General features: G+C 29.1%; 4 protein-coding genes and 1 long non-coding RNA gene across 5 annotated transcripts in view; all 5 read left to right on the forward strand.

Moving 5' to 3' along the window:
- The first annotated feature begins 3,863 nt into the window (after positions 1–3,863).
- LOC128032018 (probable LRR receptor-like serine/threonine-protein kinase At3g47570) lies at positions 3,864–4,346 on the forward strand. The gene has a single exon (XM_052630432.1). It carries the CDS (start codon positions 3,864–3,866, stop codon positions 4,344–4,346), a length of 483 nt encoding a protein of 160 aa, XP_052486392.1.
- On the forward strand, positions 4,130–8,049 carry LOC105767154 (receptor kinase-like protein Xa21). Its single transcript, XM_052629988.1, has 3 exons — positions 4,130–4,632; positions 4,884–5,102; positions 6,704–8,049. The coding sequence occupies exons 1-3, from the start codon at positions 4,431–4,433 to the stop codon at positions 7,213–7,215; spliced, it is 933 nt and encodes a 310-aa protein (XP_052485948.1). The 5' UTR covers positions 4,130–4,430; the 3' UTR covers positions 7,216–8,049.
- On the forward strand, positions 7,777–10,510 carry LOC128032005 (receptor kinase-like protein Xa21). The gene is made up of 7 exons (XM_052630433.1): positions 7,777–7,877; positions 8,004–8,551; positions 8,656–9,037; positions 9,177–9,596; positions 9,721–9,837; positions 9,970–10,007; positions 10,159–10,510. Exons 1-3 carry the CDS (start codon positions 7,777–7,779, stop codon positions 9,006–9,008), a joined length of 1,002 nt encoding a protein of 333 aa, XP_052486393.1. The 3' UTR covers positions 9,009–9,037; positions 9,177–9,596; positions 9,721–9,837; positions 9,970–10,007; positions 10,159–10,510.
- Positions 10,511–13,608: 3,098 nt separating this feature from the next.
- Positions 13,609–15,900, forward strand: LOC105766327 (receptor kinase-like protein Xa21). The gene is made up of 2 exons (XM_052630434.1): positions 13,609–15,493; positions 15,635–15,900. The coding sequence occupies exons 1-2, from the start codon at positions 13,609–13,611 to the stop codon at positions 15,898–15,900; spliced, it is 2,151 nt and encodes a 716-aa protein (XP_052486394.1).
- A 3-nt stretch (positions 15,901–15,903) lies between these two features.
- Positions 15,904–24,303, forward strand: part of LOC128040950 (uncharacterized) — a 66,680-nt gene continuing 58,280 nt past the window's right edge. The window contains exon 1 of the long non-coding RNA XR_008195708.1: positions 15,904–15,998. This is a non-coding gene — a long non-coding RNA (uncharacterized LOC128040950). The remainder of the gene's footprint in view (positions 15,999–24,303) is intronic.

Raw genomic sequence — 24,303 nt, forward strand, 5'->3', positions numbered from 1 at the left:
GTAATAAATTCTAGGAATTAGCGAAAAACAGTCAGAAACTTACGTGTGGCACCGTCGAGTCCTCCGCTACACTAACCCGTAAAGTCTGGGGATTACCTGTATAGATTAAACAAAGAAAGGGTGAGTTTTTGCAAACTCTGTGTGTAATCTCCACGAAAAACATACATACAAATAATCAACAGAGTTCAGTTAGATACAGTCTGGGGCCTAGGCCCGTCAAAGAATTAGTTTGGGCTTTAGCCCGTTCAGATACAGTCTAAGAAATACATTACGGCCTTAGCCCATATCAGATACAGTAACTTAGAATCCTACCTACTAGCCTCTACACACCATCTCCGTCACCCACCAGCCTCTACACACCATCTCCGTCCAACCCTACACATCATATGGGGATTAAATCAATCCATCCATCCCTACACACAATGTTGTACTAAAATGCGGCACATAATTAGAATGTTGCAGCTGAGCTACCAGATAACATGCTTAATAGCCTTTTAGACACTTCGTCCAAATATCATCAACCCACCCCGATGCAATGCAACATACAAAATATGTCATGCCATTATGCAATTAATAGTACATACATTCAGATATCATAAGTCATGCTCGGTATAGAAATCAAACAGATAGATCACATATATAGGGATCTAAGTAAATCTTACCGACCCTATAGTAGGTCCACAGTCGACTTGGGCGACCCGTACAACCTTACAAAACTTTTCAAAAAAATGGGTTCACATATCCATGTGGCCCACTCAGCACAAATTGGCCTTGGTCACGTGATCCATTTTTAATGTAACCCGTGCTAGTTAAATATTCATATATGTTTTCACTATTTAATTGTGTGTTCCTTCAAAGCTGTCTACTTGAGTCACTGTTACTAAATTATTTATATCTTGAGCTACAGAATTTTAAATTAAAATTTTCTTAATGTTTTTGAAACTAGACTTAGATACCTTTCCACCATAAAATTTTAAGAATTTTTGCTTCAGCCAATACGTATAGTAAAATCTTCAAACTTACCACTATTTTTTGTTTGCTAGCTTTGACCATTCTTTGCTAAAATTAATTATCTTTTGTAAAAATTTGGATGAAGTTTCCATCTTTTCTATTGAAAATAGACTCATTAATAATTTAAACATGTAAATTTTAAGCCCTAATTATTTTTCTCCAATTTTAATGATTTTCCAAAGTCAAAATAGGGAACCCGAATTCATTTTGATCTTGTCTCACAAAGTTTATTATAACTCATGATTTATAGTTTCATTACTTACACTGTTTCTTTTATGAGAAACTATACTAAATAAGCTTGAATTCCATATTTTGTTCATCCTCTAATTCTATTTCCACAATTTATGACAATTTTATAAATTTAGCCTACTGTTGCTGTCCAAACAGCAAACAATTTTGACTTTTTGTCGAATCCTTTTTTTTGCATTTTTGGTACACACCTGGTTTTGTTTGATTCTAAAATAGTCCTCGAGCACTCCAAATCCTATAATCAAGATACTCAATATCAATTTAACGGATTTACAAGCAAATTGACAACCAAGAACGACCAGAAACCCAACTTACTACCAACAATAACCCTCTGTTTAACTATTGTTAAGACAAAAACACTGAATTCACCAGTAGAGCCCCCTACGCCCAAATCATAGAGAAAAAACATTACCACTTCAGTCGATAGGAGATTCATGACAGAAACGAAGAGAAATACTTACCAGAACTAAGGTAGCACTAACCGCGTGCGAAAACGAAGGAAAATAAATGCATTAGGGAAAAATCAAGAATAAGAAAAAGAAGAGAAAGATGGAAAAATTCAGAGATTTTTGGCAAGAGGAGAGGAAGAAAAATAGACGGCAAAATTTTTTTGGAAAAAAGAGTCAAAATTCGGTTATGGAAAAAATAAATTAAAATCTCGATAACCCCTAAAATCCCTTAATCTTCTCCCCTAATTCTCACTACATATCCACTACTCAAAATCCACCTATTACGCAACTCTATCCCGAAATCTGAGCAAATAATAATAATACCCTTGCCTGCATAGGGATTTGAACACAATACCTCCACCATAATAACACACCATTTAACCACCAAACCAATAGACCCATTCTAATGTAATTTACCCAACAATCAAATAAAAGCCCATTGAACAAGAGTAAGGCCTAATTCATTCAAAATACCAAAATTTTCCCAAGCAAATGCTTGAACTTGGGACCTCCCAAACACTCCCAAAACAAGTAACCACTATAGCTAACAGATATTTGTGTGGCAAATTTTCACAATAACAAAATTATAAATTTTGGTGTGTTACAGTTTAAGGGTTTTTTTTTATGTATTTTTGAAAGTTCAAGTAACCAAATGAGTGTAAAAAAAAAAAAAGCAAGTGCTTAATTACTCTTTTTGAAAAAGTTTGAGGGCTTTTTGCACCCTTAAGCCTTTAAAGAATTACAGTCGCTCGATTTGAGTTTTGGAATTACCAAATGTGAAAGCAAATATTCAACTTAGAATCTTTTATCAGGTGCTATTGTTTATTTTCTTGTGTTACTTAAGTAATTGATTTATCTTTTATATATAGTGTTGCCTAAAAGCATTTATCTAAAAGTGAAAAAAAAGAAAAAGAGAAAACATGCTGAAGAGTTAAAAAAAATATCACAGAAAGGTCCTATTGATAAATTCGTTTTTAAAAATGTAGTTTTTAGTAAATTTGGATCAATCAAATGAGAGTTTGCACAATGATGTCAACAAGAATGATGAAATTAATGATCCAAATGAGCATAATAATGTGCCAAATATATCAAATCTTGAAAATCTTGATCTTAATTAAGAACAAGCAATTCCTCATGACATTGACATTGATGAAGAACAAACGATTCCTTCTTTGGATATTTGTCATCCTAGAAATTGGGCTAATCTTGATAACAAAACTAGAGACATTTTAGTCGAAAAGGAGCCTATTAGAGAAATGAATCTTGAAGTTGTCAATGTCGCAAGAACTGTTGAATGGTCTGACAATATTATCAACCAAGAAGGATTTTTCGGAAAATATTGATGTTGATGTTATCATTAATGATTTTGCATCTCAGAATTCTCGTAGAACATATTTTTTTATAATTTTTTGTGTTTTGTAATTGATGACATAGGAGTAGGTTGAATGAAAAAAATTTAAAATTTTGTTAGAAAAATATATTATTTGCTTAATGTCATAAAACGTATTATTTTAATGAAATTACAAGTATTTGATTTATTTTATTGTATTACATTTTATATTTTTTAAAAGATCTGATTTATAGTTTCGCTAGGGCTCCAAAATGTCAAAAACAGGCCTAGATTGGACTAGAATTTTAAATTGAAAAAGTATTGGGATTAATAGCATATTTTAACCAATTTGTTATTGTGAAAAAATAAAAGAATATATAGTAATTAAAATATTATATTTCTTAATTTTTTATGGATTATGTGGACTATTGTGAAGAAAATTTAGGAGAAATTTTGAAAATTTGCTTCTTAGTACGTATTTTTGAAAATTTATTTTGAAATTTCTGCAAAAATTTGCTTTCCTTTCTAATTTTTAGCGTAGTCTTAAATTTATGAAATACATTTTTCATCATAAAAATTTATAAAGTTCCACGATAAAATGTAAAATCTGGATTAATGTTGTAACACCACTGAATTTAATGTAGGAGAAGTGTGGGAGGGTTGAAACATATTAAAGCATGCTCTCTGGGCTATTTTATCAATTCAACTTCCCTTTTCCTACTTTTTATTTTCTTGCCTTATTCCGTCTTGCAATCATGAACTACAACACTTGCTTTCATCTTGTTTTAGCTTTTTTCATACCATGTTCCGTACTTTGCTTGGCTATGACAGCCAGGAATCTAAACTCCGATCAGTTTGCGCTTCTCGAGTTTAAGGATCGCATTGCTGGTCCTCAAAATGTCTTGGCAAACAGTTGGACGGCCTCTACCTCTGTTTGTAATTGGATTGGTGTTTCATGTGGCATCCTCCATAAAAGAGTAATAGCTTTGAATCTTGCAAGCATGAATCTTAGCGGTACTATCTCTCCACACCTTGGAAATCTTTCATTTCTACTTTCTCTCGACTTGAGTAGCAACAATTTCTATGGCCATCTGCCTAAAGAATTGGGCCAATTGCATCGTTTGAGGATCATTCGATTAAGCTACAACCGTCTTAATGGGGAAATTCCATCATGGCTTGGGAACTTACACAGAGTTCGAAGGTTGCAAATGGAAAATAATAACATTTCAGGCACAATCCCTCAAACACTTGTTAACATGTCCAATCTAGAGATCTTGAATATGGGATTGAATCAATTATCTGGCTAGGCTCCATCTTCCATCTTCAAGATTTCTTCTCTGAAGTTTATTAGTCTCTTCAGAAATAGCCTATCAGGTAGTTTGCCTAATGATATGTGTCGACATCTTCCCAAGCTTGAAGTGCTTCATTTGAGTTTGAATAGATTATCCGGTAGCATTCCATCAAGTTTAGGCAAATGCAACAACCTTAAATATTTCTCATTGTACTTCAATCAATTTACGGGGATCATTCCAAAAAGTATTGGAAATCTGACTAGACTTGAAGAATTAGATTTGGGGTTGAATAACTTAGAAGGTACTGAATTTCCTTGATTTCTTTAATTTAAAGTTTTTTTTAATAAAAGAGTTTGATTTGTAATGGATAACAAAAGTAAGAACATTTTATTTCATTCAAGGTAAAATAGTTAACTTGATGAGAAAATCTACACTTAATTATATTAAAATCTAACATCTCCAAATTACTCTAGAATAGAAAAGAAAACCTCTTTTGACTTATGCTAACAAAATATGTAGTTTAACACCCTGATGTTTCAACTATTTGTGCAGGTAGTTTGCCTAATGCTTTGTGTCACCTTTGTCCCAAGCTTGAAGGGCTTTACTTGGATGCAAATGAATTATCTGGTAATATTCCATCAAGTATAGGTGAATGTTACAAGCTTCAGATGCTAAGTTTATTAGAAATTAAATTCAGTGGGCTGATTCCGAAAAGCATTTTTAATTCAACTATGCTCGAAGGAATATATCTATATGACAACAATTTGGAAGGTAGGTTTTTCACTTTCATTTGTTTCTTCTTTTTTGATCATATACTTCATTAAAATTTATTAATTTGATAATAAACAATAAAATTTAATTGAATTGATTTATTTTAAAACTTTTAATTTCCATTAAGCTTTAAAAAGTAATTAATTTTTATTGCATAAACTAATCTATTTTATATAAGTAACAAATATAAAAATATTAGAAATACTTAATCTTTGGAAGAAAAGAAACCAATGTGGAAAATATATTTTATTTTAAAATTGAAACAACCACGTATTACATATACATGAAATGAAAAGAGATTATATGAAATTGAGATACCATGTCATTTGTATTCATTTTCAATAATTTAATGTCATTTCAACATTTTCTCCTGAAAAAAATTCAATCCAACACGATATGCTGAAATTTAAAATGAAAATAATAAAATGACATTAAATTACTAGAAATACAAATGGCATGATATCTCAGTTTCATATAATCATTTCTCACATTATAAATTTATATATATATAGATTATGATATTCCACTTGATTTTACACATTTAATTTTTAAATAAATTTTTAATTAGTTTTTATTCAAATGGCTAAACATAATTAAAATATTTTAGTTTATTTAATAGTTCAAATATATTAATAAAATTTAAGCCATAATTAAAGCATATGTATCATATTTAATATATAATTAATATATTTTTATTTCATGTAATTAAAAAAGCAATATTATTCAAAATAATAAATAATAAATATAATTAAAATATATTAATTATTTTTGTTAATTCAGAAATAGTGTTAATACATTTTTTAATTATCATCATAAAGCATATGTACAAAATGTAAAAATAGTTTATTGTAAATTAAATTATTCATTATTTTAATTTAATTTTTACTCTTCTTAATAATCAGTAAATTGATCATAAAATTTACTGATGATATATAATTAATATAAATATAATAGATTAGATTATATAAATATATTATTTATAAAAAAATTATGTGAATTAGAAAGTTTCTTGTTATATAAATCATTAAAATTTGTTATTAGAAACTAAAGTTTTTTTTTTTACTTTTTGGTGATTGTGAATATCTATATTGTAATTTAAGTGTCTTATTAAGTTGGTGCTTGGTTAAGTGTCAAGAGTTAACCAAGCACAAACTCGATTAGAGAAATTATAATAATATTCTTTTGTATTTAAAATAAATTTTATTATTTAAAGGTATTTAATACTTTTTATTTAAAAAAGCAAAAAAATTATGGTGAGATTTGAACTCACATCAATATGTAAAACCTTAAATTTATCAATTAATCAAAATTTTATTTTAATTTTTATGCACACTTTATTAAAAATGGTTATATTTATTTTTATTATTTAATACAAATCATAAGTGACTAATTACTATTCAGAACTTCTTATTATGTGTCATTTTAATATTGATTTAATTGCATTTTTCCATGTGAAATTTTTATTTTATTTGATTTGAAGTTTTACAATTTTCCTTTTAAAACTGTATTTGTTTATTATATATATCGAGAATTTGGTATTGAATGAATATATATATATATATATATATATATACACACACTAAAAGATGAAACTTTTACAGGTACCTTGCCACCCATGATCGAGGCTCCAAAGCTGAATGTTCTTTCGTTGCATCGAAATAAACTTCGCGGAAACATTCCCAACTCTATCTTGAATGCTTCCATGCTTAAGCTTCTAGACTTGGGAGATAACTTCTTCTCCGGCCCAATTCCTGAAACGTTTGGTAACTTACGACACCTTGAATGGTTCCGAATAGCAAACAACTATTTGACCATGGGATCTACTATAAATCATGAGTGGACCTTTCTTTCTTCTTTGACAAATTGCAAGAATTTGACAAGAGTAGATATTTCAGAAAATCCTTTGAATGGCACTCTTCCTACTAATATTGGGAACCTTTCAGCATCCCTTATATACTTTTACGCTATTGATTGTGAGCTTAAAGGCAATATTCCAATAGAAATAGGTAACTTAAGCAACCTATTACTTTTACAACTTGACCATAATAAATTAAGTGGTTTTATTCCGACATCAATTGGAGGAATGAAAAATTCTAGATCTTTCCTCAAATAAATTAGGAGGACCTATCTTAAAAAGCCTCGTGGTTTGGAGAGACTATACGAGATGTTTTTAGGGTTGAATAAGCTGGATGGATCCATACCCTCTTGTTTGGGTAATATTACTTCTTTGAGATATCTTTATTTAAATTCCAACAAATTGAGTTCGGCAATACCCTCAACTTTGTGGAAACTTAAACATATATTAGAAGTAGATTTATCATCAATCTGCCTTAACGATTCACATGCTCTTGATGTTGGAGATTTGAGGAGTCTGCTGAAACTAAATTTATCAAGGAATCTTTTCACAGGAGATATCTTGTCCACATTTGGAGGTCTTGAAACTTTGGTTTTATTAGATTTATCAAATAATATACTACATGGTCATATCCCCGAATCATTTGGTGGTTTGGTTAGTTTGACATTTTTAAATTTATGCAATAACGATCTCTCTGGAGTTATTCCCAAATCTTTGGAAAAGCTTTTATATCTAAAGTATTTTAACGTGTCTTTCAATAGACTTGAAGGGGAAATTCCTACCAAAGGATGTTTTCCAAACTTTCCGAGCACATCATTCATGAAGAATTATGCACTTTGTGGTCCACCAAGATTGCTAGTCCCACCTTGCAAAAATGACATCCGCAAAAATTCCAAGATGGGTGTATTGCATGATTTAAGGTTCGGTTTACCAATAATTTGTATTGTCATGTTACTACTAGTCTTAGTTATTATGTATAGAAGATTCCGAATTAGGAGTACAACTCTACCAATTACGGATGATTCACTACGTTTGGGAACATGAAGAAGAATTTCACATGACGAACTTTCACGGGCAACTAGTGGATTTGAGGAGCACAATATGCTTGGTTCAGGAAGTTTTGGATATGTATATAAAGGGAGGCTTTCGGATGGAATGGAAGTTGCAACAAAAGTTTTCAATTTGCAAATAGAAGGAGCATTTAGGAGTTTTGACATTGAATGTGAAGCTATGCGTAACATAGTTCATCGTAATCTTGTCAAGGTCATTACTTGCTGCTCCAATGTTGACTTCAAAGCCTTGGTGCTTGATTTCATGTCTAATGGAAATCTTGAGAAATGGTTACATTCAAACAGTTGTTTCCTTGATATCATACAAAGGATCAACATAATGGTAGATGTTGCGGCTGCTCTAGAATATCTCCACACTGGACATCCAACACCTATAATTCATTGTGACCTAAAACCAAGCAATATTCTACTAGATGAAGACATGGTTGCTCATGTGGGAGATTTTGGCATTGCGAAATTGTTGGGAGAAGGTGATGTAGTGAAGCAAACCATGACTCTTGCAACTATTAGTTATATGGCACCAGGTGAATTTTTGAGTTTTTTAATTAATGATTATTTTTCGTGTATGTCTATATATAGTGGTAAACATATTAGAAATAATTCAGGATTACTTATGCTTGAAATGCAGAATTTGGATCAACGGGAATTGTTTCTATAAAATGTGACATCTATAGTTATGGAATTGTCCTCATAGAAACTTTCACTAGGAAAAAGCCAACAGATGAAATTTTTGGTGATGAAATGACCATAAGGCATTGGGTGAAAAGATTATTATCTGAAGGAATGATAGACATTGTGGATGCTGATTTATTAAGAAGAGAGGATGAGAATTTTGTTATTAAAGCAAATTGTATTTCTTCTATCATGGAGTTAGCTTTGGATTGTTCAGCTGAGTTGCCAGAAGAAAGAAAAGATATGAAGGATGTTGTGGTTGAGCTAAAAAAGATCAAACAAAGGTTTCTAAACATCATCGAACGATGAGTATGCTTGTGGTTATTAACTTACTCTTGGTAACGTGTTTAACTCCATATTTAATTTTATTTTTGTATTTTAACCATATATATATATATATAAGATTCATCCTCGATGAATCATGTTCCATATATAATACGTAAACTCTTTGCTCACTCATTTGCCCTTATGTACTAGGATCTCTTTGCAAGTCTCTCAACAGCAGAAGTAGTAGCAGAAGCAGACCCTTCCAACAATTTCACTCTATGATAGCATTGGGGGATTAAGTTATTTCTGTGTTAGACTGATTATTTGTCTACTTAGTTGCTTGTGTTAGTTAATTTTCATGTTCTTTTATCTTTTCTTGGGATTTCAACATTGTTGTACTTCTATATTTGGATTTTTCCTTGCTTTCTTTTCTGTAAAATGTGTTTTTACTTTTGTACCAAAAAGGAGTTTTAAGGTATGCATTTCAATTTCATTTACTTGTTAAATTATTTGTTATCTTGTCATTGGCGTTAAAAGTTTTTGAGGTATCGAACCCCAGAAGGTGAGTTAAAGCAATTGAATCGTATTGTAACATGGCTGACAAGTCAAAGGCGCCAAGCTAAGAACAAGGTAAAGATATTCTATACTGAATTTGATCTATTAAAATGTAATTTTCTTAAACTAAGGATGTTTGAATTTCCTACCAATAGGAGTTGTTGATCTGTTAATGCACTTCATATTGTTTCTGTATCAGAGAGGCCTCCTAAAACCTATCCATGGGTTCCATGCTGAGCCTTGTAACATTTGAAACATTGCTTGGTAGAGAAGCCTAAATGATGAGGAAGCTGGTTTACTTTTAGTCAAGTATAAGGTTTGTTATGTTTGATTGCAATTTAAGAAATTTATGTAATCGTTTGATGAATTGAAGAAAGCTTATATCTTTGGAAGTGTTCTCTAAGTTTCTATCTAATCTTCTTTAATTGTTTAATGTTGAGACAAATAGATCACAGTGGTCTTGGTTGAGCTTCCTTGCCTCTTCAGGTTTGTTCCTTTCAGTTAATGTGTGTTCAGCATTTGTTTTAAAAATTAGAGTTGTTTCATCTAAATCACCCTGTGCTAAAATGAAAATTATGTTTTTAGGTGCTAATTTTACAATCTAATCCAACTATGTGTTTTGCTTTCAAATAACCAGTGCTTAATCAAGGGGAAAAAAGGGAGATTAATAAGAAGAATGGAACCCATCATTCCTTATTGTCAATGGGGCTATCAAAGTTCCACAAATTTTGCTACTTTTCTAATGTCAAAGAGCCATGTTACCAATAGTATTGCATGAATATTTCCAAGAAATGCTGAATATAGTGGAAGAAGTGCAATGGTCTGAGAAGCCTTGGCAAGTTCATCCAATGCTCAACTTAATCTGTACTGAAGCTGGAAGTCTTGAAGATACACAGTTCATTGTCAAAGCAAATTGGCTATGGAGTTGGCTTTTAATTGTAAAAATATGAAGGATGCTCAAAAAATTCTTACTTGTAAAAGTAAACCTGTTGTCGTCACATTTTTACAATTAGAAATCAATACTTCTTCATTGGTAATACAGTTTCAGAATTAATGGAGATTTCATATTCATAATATAATCATTTTAGCGTTTAGTTTCACTTCGTAATCTATCTGCTATGGAATTAAATTTTCAACATTTAAGTTTTGCTGTCTAGAGTGTAACAAAATTGAAAGAATGGAAGATTTAACGGGTAGAAAATTTCATAGTTGTGTTTGGTAGGAAAAATAGAAAATGAAAATAAAAATTATGTTTTTCATCCTTCTAGTTTTCTACTTTCAATTTTATTCCAGTTCCATTCAATGCTTGGTAGAGTTGAAAAATGAAAGGAAAGAAAATAAATCATTTCAAAAATGCATTCTTTTAAACTAACATACACATATTTATCATTTTCTCTCATCTCATCTTTCCAATTTGGAATGATTCATTTTTATTCATTGGAATGGAAAATGATCATTTCTCTTATCTTCTTTCCTCTCACTTTCTTTCCAATTAATCATACTCAATTTATTTTATTTCCACTTGTTCACTCCTTCCTCCCATCCCTCCACTTTCCGTGTAACATCCCAAATTTCGTATACATAATTTGTTAAAATTTGTCATTAGAAAGTGTTTGTTTTAGTGGTGAAGTCTCTTAATTGTGAGTTTAAGGTCTTGAGTTTAAGTTGCACTTCTTTGGGAAAATTCAATTATTTTTGTTTCTAAGTCTATCTCTGTTTATCCAGCTTAAATATTATTATCGTTAAATCTATGACAAGAATAAATTTACTGGTTTAGTGGTTAAATTCTTGAGTACTCTTTGGTCATGTATTCAAGCTTCCATGCAAGCAAGTGAAATATTTTATGCTTTGTGTTGTTCAAGTGGATAAGTTTAGATTAAATTCAAATTCTTGAAAAGAATCTGGGTAATTATCTAAGTTTAGTGGGTGGTTATTAAGATATTTATTTTATTTTATTGTTTTTTTAAATGGTGGGGAATTAATTGATTAAAATAATTCCAATCCCCAATTTTTGCTCCCATTTGTTTACATGTTCTCCATTTTTTTCTTTCCCCTTTCTGGTTCTATTTTTTTTTTTCTTTATTACTTTCGTTTCTTTCACGTGGATTTTAGTAGAGAAGGCCCTCAATTTTCGTTTCTTTTTCCTGCTCTTGTTCTTTTCTCAATCTTTTGTTCATTCTTGAATGTTGTTCTTTATGCCTTTCCGAATCGGTGGTGGATACTCTGCTATGTTGAGTGTAATTTGATTCGTGCGTAAGTATTGCCTACTTCTCTTCTGTTATGGAATCTTGCCTTCGTTAGCTTCGATTATTTTGAGTTCTGGTTGGTGTGATTTATCGATGTTAATCAATTGTTTTGGTTTTAGGTGTAGTTCACAAGGCGATTAGTTACTCGACGACTTAGAATCGTTATTTGGACTACTTTTTCTTGAGGGTAAGAATCAAGGTTGGAGATTTGGACTTAATTTCATCATTAACTTTGTTATTGGTAAAATTGATTTTGTAAATCGGGTTCCAGAAAATTTGTCTCAATTGGTGATTTGGTTTTCGTATTAGGTAATGGTTATCTTGTGTTTGCTTTCGTGTTAAAATAGAACTAGAAGTGTAACGAGAAACTCGAAAAATCATTAAGCTTAAAAAAATAATTAATTTATTATTATATATTTTTTAAAATAATATTTTAATAGAATCAAAATTGTTATTTATAAGGATGCTAAATTTTCTTATGAAGTGAATTTACTTAACCAAATATTTTAGTAAAACCACAATTCTTATATAAATCTTAAAAGTAATAAAAATATTTAAAATAACAAATTCAATAATATAGTAAACAAGAAAGACTATATAATTATCAGTTCAAAAGTTTCTCAAAATCCATGCATTTATATATATTATAGATATATTTTAATGGCTTAATGCATAGTTTATTCCCTACACCATATTGCTCTTTTTTTTTTGGCCCACTTTAGTACCTAATATTATCAAACATTCCTAGTGTAGTCTCTAACATTATCAGGTATTCTCGGTTTAATCTATTGGACGTTAAAAAATAGATTGAGATATCCAACTAATCATAAATTGCCAAGTGTCATATGATGACATCATGATGACATCATCATCTAAAAACCAATTTTTTTAAAATTTCAAATAAAATTATAAAAATAACTACATTATAAATATATAATTTTTTAAAAATAAAAATTTGTTAATTTTAAATTTGTGATTAATAATAAAATTATTAAAATAGTTAGAAATTGTTAAATATTGTAAAAATTATCAGAAATTATAAAAGATAATTAAAATTAAAAAAGAGGGTTAAAACTGGAAAAAATTGTGTAACTTGAAATAAAGTATATATCCGCTAATATTTTTAAAAAATTAAAATTTGATATTAAAATTGTATATTGAGGTACAATCAATTTTATAAAAATATTTTAATAATATTTTAATATTTTAAAAAATATATCAAAATTTAGTACTTTACAAACTCCCCAATTCTTAAATAGGGGGATAATGCACTTCAGCATACTTAAACCCACATTCTCCTACATTAGCAACAATGTACATGCCAATCAAGCTGACACTCAATCGACAATTCTTTAGAATAATTAAACATACAACAATAGTTCTTAAGATATTGGTCTAGACACAAATAATTTATCTTGAAATAGTAAAACAATATTTGGAATAATTAAAACATAGATATCAAGTTTGTTTTATTTTTCAAAATGCCATACTAACACAAAAACTTTTTAACAGTGTTAATAGATGAACCTAAAATTTTCAATTCAAAAGTAGAGAGACTAAATCACAGAAAATAAAAAATATGAAGATTAAATTTCAAACATACGAAAAATACAAAAATTTTGAGCAAATAATAATCTTTAAATTTTACACTATAATTTAATAAAGATAAATAATGGCTTTAACATTTTTGTTTCCCAAATCATAACTAATTATTATTCAGTCTCAATCTCATTTTTAAGATTGATTAGATGCCATATTCTCATGCCAAACTTTTATTTTTATTTTATTTCAAGTTTTACAATATTTTAAAAAATTATTAGTGTATTATATATTTTGTGAATATGTATACTAAAAGATGCTATTTTACAGGTAATTTACCACCCATCACCAATGCTCCAAAGCTTGAGATTCTTGTATTGTGGGGAAATAAACTTAGAGGAAACATTCCCAACTCTATCTCCAATGCTTCCATGCTGAAGGAACTAGACTTGGGAGATAACTTATTCTCTGGCCCAATCCCTAAAACGCTTGGCAACTTAAGACACCTTGAATGGTTCCGAATCGTAAACAATAATTTGATCACAGGATCTGCTACTGATCATGAGTGGAGCTTTCTTTCTTCTTTGACGAATTGCAAGCATTTGAAAAGAATAATTGTTTCAGGAAATCCATTGAGTGGCGTTCTTCCTACTTATATCGGGAACCTTTCAAAATCCCTTCAATACTTTTATGCCTCTAATTGTGAGCTTCAAGGCATTATTCCTATGGAAATAGGTAACTTAACCAACCTTTTGCTTTTACAACTTCGCCATAATAAATTAAGTGGATTCATTCCAGCATCAATAGGAGGACTGCGAAATCTCCAAGCTCTAGATCTTTCCTCTAATAAATTAGGAGGGCCCATCTTAGAAAGCCTTTGTGATTTGGAGAGACTATACGAGATGTCTTTAGGGTTGAATAAGCTGCATGGATCCATACCCTCTTGTTTGGGTAATTTAACTTCTTTGGGATATCTTTACTTAGATTCCAACAAATTGAGTTCTACAATACCCTCAACTTTGTGGAATCTTAAAGATATCTTAGAAATAGATTTATCATCAAACCATCTTCACAATTCACATGCTATTGATGTTGGAAATTTGAGGAGTCTACTGAAACTAAATTTTTCAAGGAATCTTCTCACGGGCGATATCTTATCCTCATTTGGGGGTCTTCAAACTTTGGTTTCATTAGATTTATCAAATAATATACTACATGGTCATATCCCTGAATCATTTGATGGGTTGACTAGTTTGGAATTCTTGGATTTATGCAATAACAGTCTCTCTGGAGTCATTCCCAAATCTTTGGAAAAGCTTTTACATCTAAAGTATTTTAATGTGTCTTCCAATAGACTTGAAGGGGAAATTCCCAGCAAAGGATGTTTTTCAAACTTTTCTAGTACATCATTCATGAAGAATTATGCTCTTTGTGGTCCACCTAGATTGCTAGTCCCACCTTGCAAAAACGACATCCACAAGAACTCTCAAATGATTATATTGCATGCTTTTAGGTATGGTTTACCAACAATTGGTATTGTCGTAGTACTAATAGTCTTAACTATTATGTATAGAAGATGCCAAAGGAGGAGTACAGCTTTACCAATTAAAGATGATTTGTTGTCTTTGAAGACACCGAGAAGAATTTCACATGCTGAACTTTCACGAGCAACTAATGGATTTGAGGAAAGCAATATGCTTGGTTCAGGGAGTTTTGGATATGTATATAAAGGGAGGCTTTCAGATGGAATGGAAGTTGCAATAAAAGTTTTCAATTTGCAAACAGAGGGAGCATTTAGGAGTTTTGACATTGAATGTGATGCTACGCTTAATATAGTTCATCGTAATATTGTGAAGGTCATTACTTGCTGCTCAAGTGTTGACTTCAAAGCCTTGGTGCTTGATTACATGTCTAATGGAAATCTTGAGAAATGGTTACATTCTGAAAATTGTTTCCTTGATATCATACAAAGGGTCGACATAATGATAGATGTTGCGGTAGCTATAGAGCACCTCCACAATGGACATCCAACACCTATAATTCATTGTGACATAAAACCAAGCAATATTTTACTAGATGAAGACATGGTTGCACATGTTGGAGATTTTGGCGTTGCCAAATTGTTGGGAGAAGGTGAAGTAATGAAGCAAACCATGACTCTTGCAACTATCAGGTATATGGCACCAGGTGAATTCTTTTTTATTTTTGTATGATTATTTTCCTAATTTACATTATATTTTTGTTTCATGTGTATGTGGATATATATTTGAATAAGCATTTTAGAAATAATTGAGGATGAATGATGTTCTAATTATACTTGAAATGCAGAATTTGGATCAGCAGTAATTGTTTCTATAAAATCTGACGTCTTTAGTTATGGGATCGTCCTTATAGAAACTTTCACAAAGAAAAAGCCAACTGATAATGTTTTTGTTGAAGAAGAGAGTATAAGGCATTGGATGGAAAGTTCATTGCCTAAAGGAGCAATAGAAATTGCAGATGTTGATTTATTAAGAAGAGAGGATGAGTACATTATTGTTAAAGCAAATTGTATTTCATCTATCATGGAGTTGGCTTTGAATTGTTCAAATTGAGTTACGGAAGAAAGAAAAGATATGAAAGATGTTGTGGTTGAGCTGAAGAAAATCAAACAAAGGTTGCTAAACAACATCCAACATTTTTAACAGAGATGGTAAGTAATGAGTAATGAGTAGACTTGTGGTTATTAATTCACACTTAATTTTATGTTTAATTCAACATTTTAATCTATTCTGAATTTTAATCGTATATATAATATGTCGGTATTCGTAAAAATTAATAAACTATATTTTTCTTTTGCTCTCACGTAGTATGCTCTCTTCATAAATAACGTATTCATTTATTATTCTTAATTTGATGTATTCATATGTTTAAATTATGTTTTACTTACAATTTAATCTATTTTTATTTTAACATAGTAGATGTGCTATGTGTTATTATTAAATAGTTTCAAATTATACATTTCATTATTTATCATAAGTTATTTTAAAACACAAATTTAAGTTCTAAATACGTGGTTCTCATAAATTTAAGTATAAAGTAATTCAATATAAATTTTAAATCCCGACATGGGGACACTACCATTAGTTGTTGAGGGCAGCACCGATTGCCTAGCAAACAACACTCAAAAGACTTCTCCTAAAGGAGTCGATCTCCCTCAACAAAAGTCAAGTACAAGGTCTATTATAGGTGATTGTAGTTTATCCAATCAATGACATATAAGTTTTATCTGTTTTCAAGTATTTTCTAACTTTTTCTCTTTATTTTCTTCTAAAATTTTCAATTCAAAGACAAGTATAACACAATGGTCTTAATTCAGCTAACTTGCCTTATCAGGTAATTTGCTGCTTTCCATTTATTTAGAGTTATTTAGAGTGTTTTGTATTTAATATTGTCATAGTTGAAAGTATCATTCATAATCTAATCTAATTGTGTTTTTGGCTAGTGGTTGTTGATCAAGGGAAACTAAAGGAGGACAACAAGAAGAACGTACGAAACTCCATATCTTTACTATCATGTTCTACAAATAAACAAAGAGACTTTTTTCTTGATGAAATTTGTATTGGGCTATCAATGTTACATGGATTATGTTGTTTTTCTAATGTAGGAGGGGGTTTTGCCAATATTGCATGCAAAATCAAAGTAATATTTGCCAATGCTTAGCTTAATCAACTCTAATGCTGCTGTGGATTTGATTTGTCTTTACAGTATTTAGAGATTATTTTGTGAATGTTAAATTACCTTTGGGCCTTTCAAAGAAATTCAGCAAGCCTACAGTATAAAGAGATTATTTTTATGGATGAGACATCATCAAAATCACCTGTATGATCCCAAAGGTTTCTTGGCTTGTCTAAACATGTTTTTTTTTTCTTTTTATATTTTGTTAATAAAAAAAAGACAAATTTATTTTAATCTTTCAAAAATTTATAATTTAAACCTCTAAAAAAGAAATTTTTATGCATCAAACTTCCACAACAAATCGAATATTGGGTTTAGGGTTCAAGCAAATTTAAAGAGGCAGACAGGGGTATTGGCCCAACCAAAATGTGAAAAAAAATTCTATGAAGACCCTTTAAAAATAAAAAATTAATACATGATAACTTCTCAAAATTTTATAATTTAATTATAATTCTTCTAATATTTTTTAGATTCGCCCCTATTCAAAACTTCAAGCGTTATTTGGTTTGGTAGTATAGCATGGTAGTTGGAAAATTAAGTGGATTAATTTATTTCATATTTTTCAATCCCACTCGCCCATGTGTGATAGCTCCAGTCTCCACATGCCCGTGTCACTTACCCACATGCCCGTGTTAGTTTTGGGGTTTGGAATTTTTTTCTCTTTAAATTATATTCTAATTTGTTTGAGTTACAATTTAGTCATTAATAATAAAACTTGAATTAGACATAGTAAACAAACTCAAATTAAGCTAAAAAATTTAGGCTTGCATAATTTGAGTAAAAGAAGGTTGGTAAACACTTAGATCTAAAATCAAGTTAGTTTTACAATAGGTGGTAAAATGACAAAATTGCCCTTTGGTTAAATTACCTAGGAAAAGTTTGAAATTGGCTCATAATTTACTTCTGCAATAATAAATAACTAATAATTAAACAAGATTGAGGTGTTACAAGGTTGGGGTGTGTCCTGGGTGGTCGCTAGCTGGAGAGTCACTTAGGTGGCTAATGTAATGCTTCGAATTCGAGCTGCTCTATCCTGATCGGGTTTGGGGTGCCACAATCTATCATAGGGTTCATCTCTCTTAGGTATTTAGAAAATTAGTTCATGCTTAAAAATTAAAACATCCAAAGGGCAGTATAACCGAAAGAAATAAAGAAACTCATGATAATCTCTTAAGAAATCAACTGGGAATATTCAATCTTGATGAAAATCTGCTTTAGAGTCGGCTTCAATAGTGTCTTTGGAGCTGTTTTCTTAAATATTCTAGGAAGGTTCTCTCCTATCTTCTTTTTTTTTTTTCATATATACGAATTAAAATGCTTGAAAAACCTAAAATTTGTATTTTTTTCACAGTTCAGAGTGCAAATCTACGAAATTGACATGGCCTGCCAAATTTCATACAATGGCTAGTCTTTCATTTCTATTATTTTCATTTTTGCAATGATGAAAGGTTTAAAATTATTTAGGTCATAATTTTACATCATCCTGTCCATAAATACTTTTACCTGTAGGGAAAAAAGTCTAATAATGAAAACGCCGATCAATATGAATATATATATTTTAAATCTTTTTATTTATATTATTTATAAACCAATTTTAAATAGACAAAAATTATATAATTTAACTATTGAGAATCCTCTCCAACTCCTAAATTGGAAGATAAAACGCGTTTAAACATGATTGAACTCACATTCTTTTGCACTAACAACAATATCGATATTAACTCAACTAAAACTCAATCAATCATATATTTTAATTTTTAAATATAATAAACATTTGCATGAAGAATAAATATAGTATATACATAAAATAGTCTACACGGTTGCATGGTGAATTTTGTTAATTTAAGCCTTGGGATGGATTACTAATTGGATAATAGACGTGTTTTTTTGGGTACTTTTCATGTTCATTTTATGGTTCATAATCGGGCCCCGTGGTTGCTCATTTTAAGAATGTCGTCTCCAAAATTCAAATCATATTCTTCCTTTGTCCAAAACCCTAATCTCCTATTAAGATTGTAATGTACCTTGCCATTACATCCAACACTTATTTCTTTTATTGAATGATAATAAACATGGTTATGATTATAGTCCAATAAGTATAATATTATAATCATAGAAATAATAATAACGAAAAATAAATCATGTATATTAATGTAAAGCTTAGGAATAATTTGGTGTTTGTAAAAGCACAAGGTTTTATTAAAAGGAGGAATCACCTCCCATCTTTTTATTCTTTGGTGAATCACCTAAAAAATAGCTTTCTATAAAAAGATTTTAAAATTCATTTAAAATTTATATTTCATAAAATGGGTAGTCTTTCTTTTCTATTATTTCATTTTGTAATGATGAAACGTTTAAAATTATTCAGGTCATTATTTTACATGATCCTCTCCATAAATACTTTTACTTGTGAGAGAATAAAATTCTAATAATGAAAGAGCCCATCGATATGAATATGTTTCTCTTCTTTTTTTTTTTTTTCTTATATTATTTATAAATGCTTTTAGATATTGTATAATTTAATTATCAATAATTTTTCTCAACTCTTGAATTGGAGGATAAAACGCATTTGAGCATGATCGAGCTCACTTTTTCATATAGTGATAACAATACTAATACTAACTCAACTAAAACCCAATCAATCATATATTTTAATTTTTAAATATAATAAAACATGTGCATCAAGAATAAGTCTATTTCCTATAATATAAATACAACCCAAATACTTTAAAAGTGAATTTTATGCTATGTGTGAAATATTGATGGATTCTAATTAAGTTTTGATTGATAAACTAATAAATGTAATTAAATATATTATAAGATACAAAATTATTGTTTGATTGTTCCATAAGTCGGTTTAGGTCACTTTCATTGGGTGACTTACCACTAAGTCTTCTCAAGTCTGCATTAATTCACATTTTCTTTCGAAATTCTATGTAGAAAAAGGATGTATGGAAAGGGAATTACCAAAACAGGATTGCGATAGTGTTGAAAATAACGATATGTTAGGAAAAATATATAAAAAAAAGGTGTAAATAATTTTAAAATATATTATTGTTAAAAAATTTTAAATTTCATATAAAATTTCAAACATATTTTTATTGATTTTTTTAGAGAAAATATATCTTGTTGATTGTTTTATCGCACAATTTTTAAATAGTTTTAAATATTTTATAAAGTATTTAATTTTTAGAATTATATTTTTAAAAAGAAATTCATTAATTCATTTAATGAATGAGATCATACAATTTGAAGGAAAAAAATAACAAACACTTATTATACGCGTTGAAGGACAAGCTCTATTAATATAACTAAAACTTCAGTTTCAGCACCAATAGAACATTATGGCACGTTGATAATTGGCTCTGTCACAACTCAAGTATAATATATCAGGAGTGATTGCAAGCATTTAATATAATAAAGAAATTAGCACCAGATGGTTAAAGCACTTAAAAATATGTTTTTAGATCAATTTAAATTTCAAAAAAATTAATAATTTTTAAAATTTCTTAAGTGTGATCGATAAAAAAAATCACCTTTATATAGATATTTTAAAATTTTTTAAAAGATAAATTTGAGGTTTGCATTGAGTTCTAGAAAAAAAAAGTAGGTTTAAGAATCTGTTACGTGTAGGCAAGATTGTAATAACCCTACAACACCCAAAATTAGTACTTATTAATTACGCGTTTGTCAAGAAATTCTAAATTTAAAAATAAAAAATTTAATGTTTAATTGTGAACTCTTAAAATAAAACACTAATTTATTCCTTAGTGAAATAATTTTTGGTATCTCTTGTAGGGGTGAGCATTCGATCGAATCGAATCGAATCGAATCAAAAATTTTCGAGTTAATCGAGTTTTCAAATCTTATTTTATCATCCTACCTTTATTTGAAGTTTTCTCGAATCGAGTCGAGTGAGATGGAATTCGAATCGAATCGAATCGAATATATTTATTCGAGTTAAATTTTAAAAAATAATTTTGGGTCCTTGTAACCGCTGTCACCCATCGTAATAAAATTTGTCTACCTTAATCAAATTTTTTATTAACTTTCATCACCTCATAATTTATTTATTAATTTTTATATATCTTGATTAGCTTCTTTGCTTGCTTAGTTGTTTCAATTATCTTGATTCTTGTCACTATGTATTTTGGAATTAAAAATATATTAAATGTAAAAATATGATTTTTTAATAAAAGTTATTTTAAAAATAAAATGTGAAATTGATACCAATATAAAATTTTAACACGAATATTTTATGGCATAATTAATAATTCAATTTTAATATAAATATTCAATATGACTAAACAATTCAATAATATAAATAATATAAAATGTGAAATTTAATTTAATAATATAAATAGTAAATATAAATAAAATTATTACTATTTATGTTTAGTGATGTTTTTGATAATTTTGATTTTTATTTGAGAGTAAAGGGTGAGAAGTAAAAGTTTAGGGGAAAATAAAAGTTTTGGAGAATAAAAGTTTGAGGGAAAGTAAATAGGGGGGAGTAAAATTTTGGAGGGAAAATATTAAAAAAAAATTGTGGAGGGGGGAGGGTTTGGGGTAGATGGGAGGTGGGAGGTGGGATGGGAAGGGAATAAAAGTTTTAGGGGAAAAGCAGAAAGGAGTAAAAATTTTGGGAGAAAATAAAAGGTTTTGAGGGTTTTTTGGAGTAAAATTTTGAGAAAAAATAAATGGGAGAGTAAAATTTTGGTGGGAAATGGATTTTGGGTAGATTGGGGGGTTGGGAGGTGAGGGGAATAAAAGTTTTGGGGGGAAAGTGGGAAGGAGTAAAAGTTTTGAGGGAAAAGTAAAAAGGTTTGAGAGTTTAGGGTAAAACTGTCAAATATTATAGTTTGATATTCGAATTATTCGAATTATTCGAGTTATTCAATTAAAACTCAACTCGATTCGAACTCGAATTGAAAAAAATTGAGTTGATTCAATAACTCGATTAACTCGAATAACTCGATTCGCTTAACTCGAAATTCAATTTTTTCGATTTTTCGAGTCGAATCGAGTTTTGCTCACCTAATCTCTTGGTATCCACAAAATATTAAAAATATTTTATAAAAATGCAAAACTCATAAATTTACTTGATTTAGAAAAAAGACATCTCCAAATTAATTTGACAAGTGGTTTGTTCACCGCCTTGGATGCTTGTGTCCAATGAAAGTATATTTTATAAATCAACTTATTATTAAACATTAAAAATTATCTGAAAGAATAGTTTTTTTATTAATTTTATTTTAAGTCACCAAAATCTATATTGAGTTGTAAATTTAATTAAATAAATCAAATTTAGTGACAAAATTAAATAAAATTTTAAGTTTACTTGTAAAGTTCTATCACATATGAGTTAAATGGTAAATTTATTTATATTTTCAAAGTGTAATGACAAGTATCAATTATAGTGATAAATTTCAATATTTACTTATAATATAATAGTAAATTTACACTTTAACTCTAGAATTGTTGAAGTTCTTATCCCCAAGTCATCCACAGTTTGTGAAAGCGCTCGTCAATTACTGAAGTTTAAGGTGAGTTATTACAAAGTAACAAATGGATAATATTGGTGACCATATATTTACTTTAAAAGATTGGTGACCAAAACTATAATTTTAAGCAAACATAAGTGACAAAATTTGTAAATTTTCCATTTTTAAAAAATTTTGGTTTTACATTTTAGTCATAATGACAAATTTAGCTCTAATATTTTTTTCTTTTTACCTCTTTTTTTTTTTAAATTTTACTTGCAACAACCTTTGAGTAACATCATCCACAAAAGCTTGAAGGTTCATATCCATAGAACCAATAAACTTTCATGGCGGCTTCCCTCGCTAACCCTTTCCATTTCTCAACATTTTTCTTCACTTCCATCCCTTTTCTCTTCATCCCCCATCACCAAATCCAAGCACCTAATGATCTCATCACGTTAATTTCTTGAAAGAATATTTTATAAATTAACTTATTATTAAACATTAAAAAATATTTGAAAGAATATTTATGATATAATATATTTTAATATTATAAATGTAATTTATGATTTAATTATAAGGAAAATTTTGAAAGATAAATTTATTATAATGTGTAGATATATAATTAATGATTCGGAATCTTAATATATACAAAATATATATGGTATCATTTTTTCCCGTTAATAATTAAATATGATGAAATCATTTTGTAAGTTTATTATAATTTTTATAAATGATACAAAAATAGTTTAAAGCATATTATTCTGTAAAAATTTAAAATTAATAAATCATATTATAACGAAAGGTGCAGAATTTTACAATTCTTGTTGTAGATATATAATTTACTAGTAATATTTTAACATATGTTGTTAGTTCTTGTATTTCAATAAGTTCATTTTTGTACTTTAAAAGTTATAAATTTAATTCCTACTTTTTCAATTTAAAAATTTTAATTAAATTATTACCATCTTTGATATTTTTGTCGAATTTGTCAACTTGTTTATTTTGTGTTAGTCGTATACCACGACATATAAGGGAAACCTAATTAATATGTCAAGTTGATAAATTTTAACAAAAAAATTAACGATAGGACTAAGATTTTAAATAAAACAAGAAGACTTAATTTTTAACCTTTTAGGTATACAGACTAAATCTTAAATTTTATCAAAGTATAAAGACAAATAGATTATTTCAACCTTATTTTGTTTAAAAGGTTTTTTACATTTATTAGATCAAAATATTTAGATCAAAGTATAAGGACAAATATTTATTAGATCAAGAGTCGGTTATGTGTAAGGAAGATTGTACTAGCCCTACAACACTCAAAATTGGTACTTATTAATTACGCAATTGTCAAAAAATTCAAAATTTAAAATTCAGAAATCTAATGATTAATTATGATCCCTTGAAATAAAACACTAACTTTTCGAGTGAATTAAAATTTCTTAATGAAATAATTTTTGGTATCTCTTGATATCCACAAAAATATTAAAAATATTTTTAAAAGAAAACAAAACTCATAAATTCACTTTATTTTGTTCATTTGAGTTTTCAACAGACAAAAAGCAAGATCCTGGAAGGAGCGTAAGAGAAGTGGTGGAGAGAAGTTGTCAAAGCTAAGAATCTCTAAAATAACTAATAATTAAATAAGATTGAGGTGTTATAAGGTCGGGGTGTGTTTTGGGTGGTCGTTAGCTAGTGAGTCACTTAGGTTGCTAATGTAATGCTTCGAATTTGGGCCGGTCTATCCCGGTCGGCTTTGGGGTGTCACAATCTATCATAGGGTTCATCTCTCTT

The sequence above is a fragment of the Gossypium raimondii genome, chromosome 5 (genome assembly GCF_025698545.1).
Source record: "Gossypium raimondii isolate GPD5lz chromosome 5, ASM2569854v1, whole genome shotgun sequence".
Lineage (NCBI taxonomy): Eukaryota > Viridiplantae > Streptophyta > Magnoliopsida > Malvales > Malvaceae > Gossypium > Gossypium raimondii.